Here is a 16,091-nt window from a genome sequence, read left to right on the forward strand (position 1 = left end):
GATACTGGAAATAACATTAGGGAATGGATTCCTGAATATGTGGAGAAATTAAAGCCAACTGTCTACTAAATTACCTGTAGCCAAAGAAACAGCAAAATTCAAAAGCAAAATTACAAAAATAAATCTGAAGATGCTTTGCAACTAAAGGTGTTTATTTAATGTAAGATGTGTGTATTTTAATCTATCTGCTATGATGTGGGATGGAGTTGCCACAGTTAAAGGTCTCAGAGTCTCTCATAAATGTGTTGAAAGTCTCTGCTTTAGTTTTCTCTGAACAGTGCATGTGGCCATACATAGTTGAGAACAGAGAATTTCAGAGCTCTTTCCTGTGTTTTCTCCTCTCTCCATACTACACCCTCACCCGGGCAGGCAGTGCGTTCCTTTCTGAAGTGAAGTGCATGGAGACAGGACAGAGCTGGGAGAGTGTGTTGACAGAACAGTGGTGACAGAGGATTAGATATGGATCCAGCAAGTTCGTGTCTAGGTGAATTGACTCTCAGATGCTGTGGATACAACAGTCAGAGGCTTCAGGCCGGCCAGAAGCTGGAGAGGAGCTGGAGTTGTGTGCAGAAGCTGAAGGAGCTGGAATAGCCAAAGTTTCTAGGTCACTTGAATTCATCAAAATGGCAGGGAAATACAGCAGCTGAAAGGGATCTCTGACAACTGTTACACACACACACACACACACACACACACACACACACACACACACACTCATACACACTCACACACACTCTCTCTCACATACACACCCATACATACTCACTTTCTCTCACACACACTCATATTCTCTCTCTCTCTCTCTCTCTCCCTCTCCCTCTCCTTTACACACACACACACACACACACACACACACACACACACACACACAGAGGTTCATTGCGGGTTAGAAGAAGCTCCCTCCCCCCCCCCCCCCCCCCCCCCCCCCGCCTCCATCCATCAGACATCTCCTCTCTGGGAACACAACCTGTCACCCAAAAAAGTGTTGTCTTTTTCTGCCACAGTTTACTCCAACTGCTGAACATTTCCTTTAGAAAATGCTGAGATGTGAAGGGGGAAAAAAAAGGCCTCACAAACTAAAACTTGACCAAGGATTTCAAAACCATTTTATACCAACAAGTGTTTGTGGCTTTTAAAGTGCCTAAGATTATCTCCTGGTATCTAGAAGTTGGGTGAATTGTCCTCAGGCCCCAGGAGACACGGGAGGGTGAGTGGGCTGCAAATGGAACTCCAAAAATGAAACAAGGCAGGAAGAGCCGCTCCCTCTGGATCCCATCAGCCCTCCCTTACCTGTATGTCCTACAGTACCTGCTGTAAGTCCACATAACCTGGTTAGAAAGAGAGTGCTCATGTGACCATAGCCACTGCTTACACAACGGACGGACAGCCTCTCTCTCTGGAGTCCCATCACTCTCCCTTCTGTCTTCTGTAAGCTGAAGTTATCCAGTCCTTCCAGGGAAGGGGGTGACTGCTAAATTTTATGCTCCGTTTTTTTTCAAAGAGAAGTCCTTCTCCATAAAAGCTCAATAAACAGCAGCCAAGTAGCTGGAACTATATAGAAATTTCTACACTGAGAGAATGAGCATAGGAATGAAGAAACTGTAGAATAGAAACTTCACTTACTTCCTTTTGGAATAGTAAAGATAAGAAAAGAAAAGCAGATGGTAAGGACAAAACACCTAAAAGCAGCCTGAAGCAGGTGCTAAGAACACATGCACCCCAAAATAGCTTTAATTGCCAGCATAACCCTGAAATATCAACTAGACAAACAAGAAGGAGAGGTAGCCACTTAAAAACCCATAGACTTTGCAAATGGCCCATTGAATAAATACGTGAAAGATGCCATTTGTCCCTGTGCTTTATCCAACCTTGGTCTCAACAACTCTCGCTCATATAAAATTCTCGCTAATTGGACTCCCAGAGATCCACCCGGGGCCTAGTCATGGAATCCAGATCCCTCAGTAATGGGGTTTCTAGCACAACAATTAGGGTGTTTGGCCATCCCATCACCAAGATGCATTATGCAAAGAAATTCTGAGGTTGCTCTAATGAAATCAGCTTTTTAAGATGTCAAAAATAAATATGATATTCAGAAATACCCTGCTTAGATAACAAGCCCAGGTGAGAAACTGATTGAGAGACTGTTTGAAGAAACCAGAAGTAGTAACAAACCAGTTAACTGTGTGAATATGGCATCTTAAGCTAACGTGTTTAACACTGGCTGGTGTAAGCACCATAGAGCTGTGAACTTCTCAAGGAAATGATGTGTTGATTACAGCCCAGAGGGCAGAACCTTTGCACTCTTATGCCATGGCCTCCCTAGAGGCCAGAGAGCAGAAATGAAGCACCTCGGTGAGAAGGGAAAGGTCAAAACAGAAAGGGCCCGCGGCACACCATGGACCACAGACAGGTGGCCCTAGTTCAAAACTTGTCAGAGTTACAAAGGAAATTTACAATTGCCACATTCCAGTGTGGTTTTAACACCAATGTTTTGTTTTCACACTCAAAGTCACAAAAAAAAAGAAAAAGAAAAAGAAAGAAATAGATAAATATAAAGAGGTAATGAACGGGCAGTTTTTGAAAGCTGTATTGTACAAATAAAAAGTGTGGCTGTTTCAAATGGTCATTGGGCATTTGTAAAGGCTGATTATGAACTGAGATCAGAGGCCATCTCAACAGATACCAATAATGCATGACACCAGATGGAGGGACCGTAGGGTCAAATGTTCTGCAGCTTAAAATATTTACAACTGTGATTACAGGAGAAAAAACAAAAGCTGCAAATTAAAATTAATAATAGCCAAGCTAGGAGCTGAGTGGTACTGCTAATATAGCTGACATGTCATACATCCTCAGTGTGTGGAGAACTCTTCAAATCAACAAGGAAAAGATTAACTCTACTTCTGAAACATGGGAAAATACACAAAAACTACTGTGCTCCCCACACAAATACAGATATCTTTTCAATATCCCTACTAATCAAAATTGCAGATAGACAACAGACATAAAGGAGCTATAATGAAAGCTTCTGCCAGTCTATGACGCCACACTCACCACCAGTCACTACTAATAGAGGACAGCCTGGTAGTGGGAGTTGCTTTAGTAAGCAATCCTTATTCTAGGAATTTATCCCAGCTACCTATGGATAAGTACCCAAAGGCCCACACAAATGCATATTATATAAGCATTGGTTATAAAGGCAAAAAGTGGAAATACTTCCTCAAAATTCCATACATAGATGCTGGCTGCCTTCACTGACAATTACAATGCTTTGCCGTATTTTTTTCAATATAGGAAGATGATAGTAAAATCATTGTAAAAAGAAAAAGGCAAATCTATCCAAAAAAAGTGCATGTGCATGCGTGTGCGTGTGTGTGTGTGTGTGTGTGTGTGTGTGTGTGTGTGTGTGTGTGTGTGTGTGTGTGTAAGTCTAAGGCAAAAAAATGTCTGGAAATATGTATGTCAAAATATAAATAATCTCCTCCCCACCACAGAATTGCAGCCACTAAAACATGAGTACATCTGCTTTGCGATATAATAATGTAAAAATGACAGCTGAGGTCAAATGCCACCTTTAATCCCACAATATCAACAAGGTTTTCTGTCAAATCTTTAATTATAAGAACAGAACCAAAAGGATGGATGGTACCCAAGATTAACTGACTGACATCTCCTGCAATGGACTGAAATATCTGACAAGAATCCAAAAAAAAAAAGAACAAAAGCAAGACTGTCTCATAAACAAAAGTAAAGAGACTGATTTGTTCTTTACAATGAGCAGTACTGGGGTAGACAGCCCAGGGTGGAGAGCACGGGCAGTCCACAAGACTGCCAGAGTCAGGCACTCTCTGCCTCTGTGTGGTACAGTCTCAGCTGGAAGGACTCCATCCACAGGATGGCCTCGTGGTTTCCACCAGATGAGAGCTGCCAGGCTAGAGGGGTCGTCTGTGGGAGCAACAGGCAAAGGGTAAGCAGCCCATCCCATCCATCTCTAGGAGGTGGGGAAGGGAAGGCCATGATCAGAACATACTTGCACAAAAAAAAAATTATTTTCAACTTTAAAAAAAAGCTTGAGGTAGATCTACCCTAGAATCTTCCAGTTGCCTCTGACTGATGAGGACGTGTGGTGCACACAGTGTGACCATCACTGAAAGATGATTTACACTTGCATCTAACTGATGAGAACACAGTGGTGCACACAGTGTGGCTGGCTAAAAGGTGGGGGAGAGAAAGGAAACTGGCGGGCACTGCATCCACCTGCCCACAAAGATCTGCCACAAGCAACTCAGGACACCTACTTAACAGCTGATAGATGTAGGTGTTAAGCAAGAATTTTGTTGACAATGCTTAATTATATACTTTTTAATTTGTTTCTTTCTTGGTATCCTAGCAACTTCAAAATCTCTTTCAGGTGTGTTTTTACTCTCTCGCCAAGTTCATGGTTACCTTTGTAACAGTGCAAAGAGGAGCTACAGTGTTTGTAAATCACACCATTCCTTCTGTGTCTGCATGAAATGAAGACACTGCATGAAATGAAGACAGCCCAGGGTGGAGAGCACGGGCAGTCCACAAGACTGCCAGAGTCAGGCACTCTCTGCCTCTGTGTGGTATAGTCTTCTCAGCAAGGAAGTTGTGGAAATGGTCTGAACTGTTTTCAGATGCTGGGTCAGAAGTGTTGACCTGGCAGAAGTGAGGGCCCAGTGACTGTCACCTGCAGACCCTTGGGGTCCTGTGTGGCATTGCACATGGGTTTTCTCTGAAGATGTCCAGGAGACAGACACAAAACAATTTAAACAATTTTAACACAAAAACAATTTAAACAAAGCCTTGTTGTCTGTCTAATAACCTCCATCCTAAATAATAATACAAAACAACCATTAAAGCTAAAACAGCACTTAATTTTCACAGGAGAAAAAAATGTTTTAAAGTTGGAAAAACTTTATGCCTACTAAAACATAGGTTCAAACCTATATGGCTCATTACTGTTTTTGTTATGTCTTTTATTTTGCCAATATTACTAAAAACTTAATTCTAACATTTTACACTTTCAGGATTACATGTTATATTTTATGACATGTAAAGAAGCCATGGCTTTGTATTTTTACAACACAAGATCACTGTATAATAACCAAAAGCTCATGGTTTATAAAATGGCTGTAAAAGAACTTATTTCAAACTGCAATACTTCCCTCAATCTTAGAATAATTGAAAAGCAGGGGCTTTGGAGCCCAGCAATGCTGACTTCTGATTGAGACTTTATCAATTACTACCATTTACCCTATTTCCTTATCCATTGAAAGAAATAATTGTTCCCACTGTACAGCATTACTGTAAGCCTGAATCTAAGGAAGATAATGTGGGCATTGTGCAGAGCCCAGTCTTAGGACTTGGCTGAGACTCAACAAGTGATAAGCACTATTGTTAATGATGAGCAAGTTGTAGCATTTTCTATTTCTTAGCTACATTTAAAGGCCAGCAGTAGTTAATATGACTTCTCTTGAACATTCTACTAAACTAGAAATTGAGCCTTTCTGTTTTCTTTCCATATTCATCGTTCAAGTGGAAAGTCTTAGTTTAAAACTGATAAACAGTAATTATTAATTGTTGGAGAAAGTTTATATTTTATAACCTTGATTATAAACTTCTAAGTTCATTATGAACTTACTACAGATGGGCAATAGTCTAATTATTAAATAATGCCTTTGGAGGAGGTGGTTGCATACTCATGTGTGCATGTGTAGATGGAAGGCAGAGGTAAACCTGAGCTGTAATTCCTACAGAGCCGTCCACCTTGATTTCTGAGACAAGGTTTCTCTGAGATCTGAGTCCACTGATTTGACTAGGATGGATAGGTGATGGACCTGAAACCTACCTGTCTCCACCTCCATAGCACACCGCCACATCTTGCTTTGTACGTGGGTGCTGGAGATCACACTTAAATTCTCAAGCTTGTGGAGCAAGCACTTTGCCCTAAGTGATCACCCCAGCCCCCCATTTTTAAATAACATTTTAATCTCTAATAGGATCAAGTCACAATAGTTACTCCATGTTTCTTGGATTCCACCAAAGATCATGAAGTATATTAAATGAATCAAATATTTCACAGAACATTACATTAATTCCTTTGGACACATCAACTATGCCTGTCACTACTTGAGAGAATTATTGAATGGTACTGGGTCTGCTACAGAATGGAAGACACAAGTGTGCTGGTGGCTAATCTGAGTGCAGTTGACCTAAGGTAGCTTACATTGACCCATGTAACTAAAGTTAAAATGTGTCCATAGTTTAATCCTGGATAGATTACAAATCCCTTGAGGATTTTTCCTAAAAATGATAATGTTTTTGTCTGTCTTCAGACATCTTGCCACTATAGGTACAGAGTGCTCACTTAAACCAAAACAAGAATTTGACTGACTTTGGACACAAAGATTAAAAATGTGTACAACATTTTCAATATTGAATTCATGAGCATTAAAAATATTTTGAAAATAAGGAAAACAAAAAATTAGTAAATTGTCAAATTTTCCACCACCACAAACATTCTAGTCAATGCCTTTATGTCGTATTTTATGGATAGTATTGAAACCTAATCATGATGTACATTTTAATATATTTGTATCATCTTCATCAATATTTGAAATATAGAGGGTATTCTGCCAGGTGCCCATTCCAGGTTACTTAACCTTTCCAATTTCCCTCTAATTAGGCTCTGAGATAACTACCAATTAGTAATAAAAGTAACCATTTAATATTCACCATGTTTTTATAAAATTGTCTTTGCATTTAGAATTATTTCATTGAGATAGATTCCAGCTGCCAAAATTATGAGTTCTCAGTTCAGATACATCTGACAAACTATGTGTATTAACATTCATAAAGGTCTTCTTTGTTATCAATTTAATTTGTTAGATTTACTGAAATCTATTCTACAACTTGGCAAAGTTTAAATAAGTAAAATGAAACTGGGCATACAGAATGACAACTCAGTCTTTCTCTAATATATTACTCTGAAGAAGTATCCAATTTCCACCTTGTTTCTTTCAGTTTTACAGGAGATTCTAAACTTGCCTCAAGTATGCGCTATGTGGAAACACAGTCAATGCAGATCGGAGCATCCTATATGATTCAGTTCAGTCTGGTGATGGGATGTGGCCAGAAATACACTCCTCACATGGACAACCAGGTGAAGCTGGAGTATTCAGCCAACCACGGCCTTACATGGCACCTTGTACAAGAAGTACGTGTTTTCTCTAATGCTTGCAATTGCTATCTTCTTCCTTTAGTTGAAAAAAAAAAGCCTCGTTATACAGCCTAGAATTGACATCAAGTTAGAACCATCACAGAGATATGCCCCCCACCCAAGTATCAGATACCAAAGAGCAATTGGAAATAAAATAAATAAGCATAAGCATAGCCTGACTGGATACTCTTGGATAGTGTTTTGAGTATTATTTCTCTAGCTCTTTTCCTCAGAAAACATTACTCTTCTTCCCCTATGGCATGTTTCAATCTCTTCTTTAACCAGCTATGGGGAATATGGTGCCTTCTGACCTTAGAAACAAACAAATAAGAACTATAATCTAATTTTGGTAATAAATTTACTTTACATATGACACACATATCCCAATAATCTGACAGTGCCATAAATGCAAAAATATTTTAGCACATAGGATAGATTTTACAAATGCTAATGTTAATAGGTCGAAATTAATCCTCATCCATTTCTATTTGTGGTGAGAACTGAAAGATGTTTAATTCTGTGATGAAATCTCAGTTGTAATTCCTTCCCAAATGTTTTAAATGTCACAGAAGGAAAATCATGAATTTGGTCCCTACTGCCAATAGCTAAGGTTATGGCTTTCGCTTTCTCTGAGTTCTTTTTCTCTTGCAGTAAGAGAGGAAACATCTCCAGCAGGCAAAGGGAGAATGACTTTAACTTTTGCCTCTTTCAGGAATGCCTTCCCAGTATGCCAAGTTGCCAGGAATTTACATCTGCCAGCATTTACCATGCCAGTGAGTTCACACAGTGGAGGAGAGTCATTGTTCTTCTTCCCCAGAAGACCTGGTGAGCAACAATGTCCTAAACATGGCTGTTACTTCCATTTCTATTCTGTTATCGTGATCTGAGTGTGAAGATAAGCTCAACAGAATAGTAAGACTATTTTCTCTCCATTCAGAAGCCCAATCTTGCTTTTATACTCAGGTTTTTATAAAATGGAGCTAATGAGAAGTATGAGAATTTGTTTTTTCCCAGTGTTTCTGGCCTCTCTTCTTGCCCAAAAATTTTGCTTTTGCAGAAAAGCCAATGAGCCTACTTCTTTACATTTAACATTCAAAATGAAATGATACAAGGGATCTAGAAATCCAAGCAGTTCGGACTGCAAATTTATTTTCTCATTGCAAAGTCCAGCATTTTACAACAAAAGCTTATCACACATTCTTTTTCTAGTCACATTTTTTTAGTAACAATAGAAATCATCCCTTGGGAGGAAGAGGCCTCAGTAAACAAGGAAGAAAGAACAATCAAGAAGGGGGAAGAAAAAAATCATAGTAGTTTTTTGCAGACATTACATTTTTTCATCTTAGTCTGGTCAGTCAAAACACTGCAATATTAGTGCCTTTTTTTCATTCAGTGCTATGAATAATATTAAAGTCTTTTGTCAGCATAAGCTTGTCCAAAGAAAAAGCCTTGGGCTGCAAATTGGGTCTGAATTCTCACTAGAGCTCCACCAGTGATCAACCAGCCACATGATCCTGACTGTTACCACCTACCTCTTCAAGGGGGAACCCTGTGACTGTATGGACTGTTTTAATTAGTTTGTCTTAAAGGTTCCTCACCAGCCTGGACTTCTAGGATTCTGGTATATGTGTAGAAGAAAAAGCATAAACAAGGAAGCATTGTATCTTCCTGTGGCATATGCCTTCAGTGCACTTTTTATGAAGAGAAAATGACTAAACAAATCTTTCTCTGATTGCTTTCTATATAAAAGTTAGGTACCTCACAAAGGCAATGGGCAGGTGACAATCCAGAATTGCTTTATAACTTCTGTTGAAGACTGAATGGCGGCACTGTGTAGGAACGGCTCCTTGGTTGTTTTTAGAGTACATCATTATGTCAATTGGAATAAAATGCTTGAAATTTGATTTCCACAGTTTTTTTTTGTCCCACTGTGAGGCATTTCCAAGATACTCTATTGATGCTTTGTATAATAAGCCCTTGCTTTCTTTAATATTCTACTCTTTTGTGTCTACTGCTGGGAATGTAATCAAGATTTTTATTTAATTTCAATGTTATTCCAAGCATGTATTTCAATGAAAGCATATGTAAAACAACACCTCAAACAATTGAAACACTGATCACTCTGAGTGCAAACTTCTGAGGGCTTTCGGTCTTCATTGCTGCATAGTTAAATTTATTTCTCTCATTATTAAGAAAAACACCAAGTGATTTTAATCATGAGCATATGTGGTTCAATTTCAAAATGACAATCTTAAGATAGTATCAATAGTGTGTTACCGAGAGTCTTTTTATCCCCAGAAACATTCTAAACTATCATTCTTTTTTAAAATTTTATGTGTTTGAGTGTTTGGGATGTATGTCTTTGTGACACCTGTGTGCCTGGTGCCCTCAGAGGCCAGATGTCATTAGGTCTCTTGGACCTGGGGTTATTGACAATGGGTCCTGGGAATCAAACCCAGGTCCTCTGGAACAGCAGCAAGTGTTCTTAACCACTGAACCATCTCATCAGGTTTGAGTCACACTTGAAGGGAAATGTGGTGACCCTTAAACTCTGTACATTCATTAGAGTGCCTGTGCTATAGTAGATGTCTTTATGGAATGTTATAAAATTAAATAAAATTTTGATTCAAAGTTCATCAATGTACTAAAAAGATGGTTGCTGTACAACATGTATGTACATCTACAGCACAGAAACAGAAGGGAACCTATTTGGGGTCAGGAAGAGGTCTAGCAGGAGGGAGAGAGGGAAAAAGAAAGCAGTAGATGGCAAAGATGAGTAAAATGTAGTGACAGTGTATGTATGTGAAAATGCCATAGAGAAACTTACTTTGTATGCCAATTAAACTTTTTAAATATATTATTTTCAAACAAAAAGAAATATTACTCTTGTTGCCATGTGCCTTTAAGCACATGTACTCTATAACCAAATTCTGCTTTTCCAATTTCCTTTAGACTCCTTGGGAGGGAAAAGTGAAATATTATTTTAAAAACAAACAGTCCAGGATAGTATTTATTTTAGTATTCCCTTTGACTCATAGTTAATCTAAATATTATTACTACATGAAAAAAGTTTTAAGTTGGTTATTGCCATTGTTTCTGAGTATATAATGATTAAAGTCTCTACCATAAAGATTAAACTTATTTAGTCTCCTCAGCATCCTTGGTAATTTTTTTTATTAAGCTTATTTTAAGTTTTCACAAACAGCATTCCACTGGGGAAAGAAACAGTTTGGTTTGAAGCAGTGTTATTTCTCTGACCAAATCATTGTTCTGCTGTTTTGACTCAAACACGGATGCAAATATAAACTGAATACATTAAAGCAAGCATGGTCCTTGCGTTATCCTGGGTGTGTCAACTTTGTAAAACGTGCTTGATTAGATAACTGTCCAGTGGAAAGAGCTACTGGATACACCTGCTCAGAGAAATTACACTATATACGAACTGAACATTTGTTACCCAATGAAAATTAATTTCATTTTTATGACGGACATTTACATAAGAACAGGCCCTAATGAGACCCAAACAGCTGTCAGTTGCTGACTTCATAAACAAATCAACACCTAACGACTGAATGAGTTTCAGAATAATTGGACAAATGCAATTACAAGAACTCTAAAGGTGGAAAATACAATTTAGTCAGCCTTCATTTACCTTGATTCTTCAGGTTACATTAGCATGGAGAAATGAGTGGATGCCAGTATACTTTGGTCTGGAAGTTTATGGGAAGAGGGGGTATATCTCAAGTTTTGTTGCTTTTAGAAATCCATAGAATTTGAAGTTTGGATTTTAAATGCAAGTCAGTGTTATTGCATGACCTCTTCAGAGATGATGGATGGATGGATGGATGAATGGATGGATGGATGAATGGATGGATGGATGGATAGATGGACACCAAACAGACAGATAGGTGGTAGAATAGATTGGCAAATGAAGTATTTGTGTTGAGGACAGCATTGAACAATGATGAACCTGTGAATCAGTGTGATCACACCTCATCTTCCCTCATGTGATTAGGTGGAGCTGGCTTACACAATTAATTTTTTTCCTCACTAAAAACTAATCCATTATTCAACCTCTTTTTCCTGGCTTTCCTCTTAACTGACATCAATATGTGGAGTATATATAAGTGAAATAACCTTAAGCTTTCTATGGTTAGGACATACCTCTTCAAGCATTCATGAGCATAAAGATCAGTTCCTTAGGGAAAAAACTTAGATGCACATGTGGCCATAAGAATATAAGCTGGAAACCTAAGAAGGGTTTCTCAACACCCCTACCCCATTTTACTACTGAAAGTAGAAAACCTCAAAATAATAATTTTCATCAGTGCTGTAAAGGCATCTAACTGTGAAGATAATAAACTACCACTTCAAGGGATCCTAAAAATCAATTTGTCCATAGTGAGGAACGGAAAGCTCTGACCGTTTGGATTTCTCACTAAACATCACATGGCTGCTGAGCTGCAGAGCTGGAGTCAAGGGCGTCTCATCCTGACTCCTGTGCATTCTTCAGTCTTTTGCCTTTAGAAGTTAGAAACACACTCCTCTTCTAGCCTGTTTGACTAATTTTTAGCACACTATTTTTTTAGCACCTAATTTATTCTGTCCCTGTACAAACTATTTCGATGAGTACTGTGCTTGTCTCCAGAAGACCATGGACCAGTCAGCTGGGACTCTGGATATGACTCAGATTATAATCAGTTTTAAAAGAATAGAGCATCTCTCCTTTTCATGATGAGAGTGGTCCATGAGTTTTGTTTGGTTCAATTCTATAGGGCACTATGTTTGTCTTAGTCAGCGTTCACAGCAACTCTTATAAAAGAAAACATTTAATCGGGGCTTCCTTACAGTTTCAGAGGTTTAGTCCATTATCATCATCGTGGGGAGCATGGTGCCATGCAGGCAGAGATGGTGCTGGAGAAGTAGCTAAGAGTTACATCTGGATCCATAGGCAGTAGGAAGAGAGAGGCTCTGGGCCAGGTATGGGCTTTTAAAACCTCAAAGCCCATCCCCAGTGACATAAAGCCACACTTCCTATTCCTTCTCAAGTAATACCACTCCCTGATGGCAAATACCTGAGCCTGTGGAAGCCATTCTTATTCAAACCACCACGGTACTCTAATGGAGTCTACATTTGTTGTAGGCTTTTCTAAAAGCCAGTTAGTAACAGAACTATGAAAATCAGGATGACTGTTAAATTACAAACGTGAGCCTACTACCATAGAGATGGCCCGTCTTGTGTCCCATGATGGGTACTGATATGCAAATAAGCCCCTGTCTACTGGAGGCCCTCAGTGAGCCCTGGAACTATCCCACTGCAAATGAAAACACAAGCTATTAGCAACAGATCATAAACAAAGTAAAAGCTTAGTCTGGATTTTAGCAGGCTGTTGCATACTTGTGGTGTGATTAATATGTGTGATCACTATGGATTATTATGGATCATTCTGAGACAGAGCAAGTGTGTCTGTAGAGTGTGCTAGGGAGTGCTGTAATCACCAGAGCTAAGCACTCACAAGAATTCTGTGAAATCTTCATTGTTGGTGCTGCTGTTTATTGTGGCTGTTTTAGCACTTTGACTAAAAAGAATTCATCGCAGATCTCTGAAAATTCCTACAGGTGAAATTTTTTCTGTAATTTTTTTTATTCATTTTTATGTTTTTATTTTTATTAAGTATTTTTTATTCATTTTACATACTAATCACAGATCCCCCCTCTTCCCTCCTCCTGCCCCCCCACCTTTCCTCCCAACCCACCCCCTATTCCCTCATCTGACAAGGTAAGGCCTCCCATGGGGAGTCAGCAGAGCCTGGCATATTCAGCTGAGGCAGGTCCAAGCTCCTCCCCCTGCATCAAGGCTGTGAACTAGGCCCTCTGCATAATCTAGACAGTTGTGTAGCTTGATCTGCTTAAGGAACTCCAGGCAGTAAGATCAGGATCCATCCCTGGTGAATGAGCTGGCTTTTTGGAGCTCACTACCTATGGTGGGACACATTGCACAGTCTCTGTAATTTTTTAAAAAATGTTTTCAAGTGGTCACTGATTTTGAGCCTTTTTTGTATGAATCTCAAAATATCGTCTTTAGACTCTGATGTCAATGAACTGCAAATATCTGTGTTTAACTTTTCATCTCTATTTAAAGTCCACTGGCCCATGAGACACAAGCAAGTTTGTGTTTCAGAAATCAGCACATCCTCACATGCAGATAATCTTCTTTCTAAATAGAACTTTTCAGTGTGTCTTCCCAAAATTGCACTCTAAAGTTTTTGTTTTATATTCTGAACCAAATCAAAGTCTGCCAATAATGACTGGTGTGCTTGTTCTGAGAAATTGTATTACTTGGGGTAAAATATTTCATATTCTCATCTGTGAAGGACATGTTTTGTTTAGTAGGTAGCTTTTACTTTTGAATGTTATTTCTTTCTTTATTTCTAGAATCAAATTTTCGAGTAACAACAGAAAGTCTGGCCCTCTATTTTTCTTTAAAATGCTTCAACTAAATTAAAATTAAAGCACAATATAGGCAGGCTCTTTTTCAACTTTCTTTCATAATAGAATTGTTGAATTGCAAAATAATTGAGTGGAAATTAAACCAAAAAATATCAGGAGCCTAAATAGAAGTTCTGGAGGCTTTGTTATCAGAAAGGTCCTGAACTCTGGTGTTCTTAGTGAGAAACACCGTAGTTCAACTGATACTGCCTGCTTTGCTCCTAGGTCCAGTGCCACCCGCTTCCGCTGGAGCCAGAGCTATTACACAGCCCAGGATGAGTGGGCGTTAGACAGCATTTACATCGGGCAGCAGTGCCCCAACATGTGCAGTGGGCATGGCTCGTGCGACCATGGTTTGTGCAGGTACGTGCTCCTCAGAGTACGGCCCACTCCCGAGTCTCAGGGTTGGGGTCTGGGTTCATCCCAGCGGTTATTTTCCCAGTCAGTGCAAAGACTCATAAATCACAAAATAGCCAAAAGAAAGTGAGTTTTACATGTAAAAGACACTGTTACATTCATGTGAAGCCATATGTATTCTAAACCTCTACATCTAAACTCCAGACAAGGTCTGCTGGGTTAATTTGAAGGCCCTGCTGTTATTTCCCACCCATCCCTCATCATCTTCAATTAGTCAAACACTGCAGAACTCTCTCCTACAGCGCTTCACCCAGAGCTCAAGGTTGTGCACACGGGAAGAAAGTAACTACACTTGAATACTACAAGACCCCAAAATATGTGATTTAATCAGAACTATAAAACATCACCAGAGTGGCATGTTAACTAAATGAATGAACCTACATAGATGACATATTTAAAGCAATGGGAAATCCCAGTCTCTCTTGCACAAATATAAGCCCATGTGTCATTCATTACTTCTTAATCTTAAATTCCACAATTTTTACATAATGTCTGTAACTAGAGATTCTGCCCATTTTGAGGAATGTGAAAACTGAGGATAGTACCATATCATATATACATTAACGCTATAGAGGAATCTAGTGTAAGAGGGTGAGACCTAGGCAACATGACATGTGGGGACAGCTTCAGTCAGAGGACTGTGAAAACTGAGGATAGTACCATGTCATATATACATTAACGCTATAGAGGAACCTAGTGTAAGGGGAGACCTAGGGGAACATGACATGTGGGGACAGCTTCAGTCGGAGGACCTTGTGTTTCTGATGACTTGGTTACTTTCACTGTTCTCATAGGTGTGACCAGGGATACCAAGGAACTGAGTGCTACCCAGAAGCTGCACTTCCTTCCACAATTATGTCAGATTTTGAGAACCCAAACAGTTGGGAATCTGACTGGCAAGAAGTTATTGGGGGAGAAATTGTAAAGCCAGAGCAAGGCTGTGGGGTCATTTCTTCTGGATCTTCCCTATACTTCAGCAAGGTATGCTGGGGGTTGGAATGAGCCATTAGGGCAGTGGCTGGTTTGACATGAGACTTGTTCACAGGCATGCTGAACTCCACAGGTACAAATATGAAATTGTTTTACTGTCCATCGTGCCCTTGCTTGTGACTGGGTTATTGTGACATTGGGAAACCAGTTCTATTATTGATTTGAGTTACTGCAAATACAGGTTAAGCCAGTTTAGAGTTCCTACTATGCTCATTCTGTTCTGTGCAGTGCTAGAGACTGAACTGTCAGCTCTGACATGGTACGCAAGCATTCTACCTCTAAGTGACGTCCCGGACCCCTCACCCGCCAAGGCTCTGGCACTTCATTTAAATCCCAGCTTCTCTATGCTCCAGTGCTGTGTGGGCTTATGTCTTGAGGGCTGTTGACTAGAGCAGGCTTTTAATCTGTCCTCACTCTGCCCTTTTAGACTATGTGAGAGGGCAAGAGATGCACTGGGCTAGGGATGGAAGAGCCCGGAGGTTAGGGAAGCAATTGTGTGTGTATGACTCAGTCTGATTCTGCCACTTCTAGCTATGTGGCTTTAGGCACATTACTTAATCCTCTCTTCACTTAGCCTCCTCATCCATAAAGTGGGCACAATGGAAGAGTCCACTTCATTAGAGTTCTCGTGTAGATGGAGTTAGGGTCAACCGTGTAGAATTTGTATTTATTGAATTTGTCATCCCATGAATCTTAGGACTGTGGTTGAAGGAAGTAACAGTGACTGTAGGAAGGAAGTGTTCCTGTGGGGAGGGGGCTGAGCAGCTACTGTATTGAGCAAACATCTTAGGGGCTGTTCTGTCTTAGTTTAGAGGCTGCTGGTAGATTCTACTGATGTGTAGAATGCTTCATAAAGCTTGTTCATGAAATGTTCAGCTTCCCTAGTTACAGCACCCAGTTAGGCATTCAAATTAGTAGATATCAACAAGGGACTCAGATGCCAGGCACAGGC

At 39.7% G+C, this 16,091-nt stretch overlaps 1 protein-coding gene across 5 annotated transcripts in view; it reads left to right on the top strand.

Annotated features, from left to right (window-relative positions):
• Nucleotides 1-16,091, top strand: part of Reln (reelin) — a 460,226-nt gene that overhangs the window by 336,887 nt on the left and 107,248 nt on the right. For all 5 annotated transcript variants that reach the window (XM_052719248.1, XM_052719250.1, XM_052719251.1 and 2 more), the window contains exons 21-24: nucleotides 7,048-7,240; nucleotides 7,956-8,068; nucleotides 13,958-14,095; nucleotides 14,944-15,130. In XM_052719248.1, coding sequence (XP_052575208.1) covers nucleotides 7,048-7,240; nucleotides 7,956-8,068; nucleotides 13,958-14,095; nucleotides 14,944-15,130 — 631 coding nt within the window. The remainder of the gene's footprint in view (nucleotides 1-7,047; nucleotides 7,241-7,955; nucleotides 8,069-13,957; nucleotides 14,096-14,943; nucleotides 15,131-16,091) is intronic.

This window comes from Peromyscus californicus, unplaced genomic scaffold (assembly GCF_007827085.1).
Source record: "Peromyscus californicus insignis strain IS unplaced genomic scaffold, ASM782708v3 Scaffold_6__1_contigs__length_162567912, whole genome shotgun sequence".
NCBI classification, from domain to species: Eukaryota; Metazoa; Chordata; class Mammalia; order Rodentia; family Cricetidae; genus Peromyscus; species Peromyscus californicus.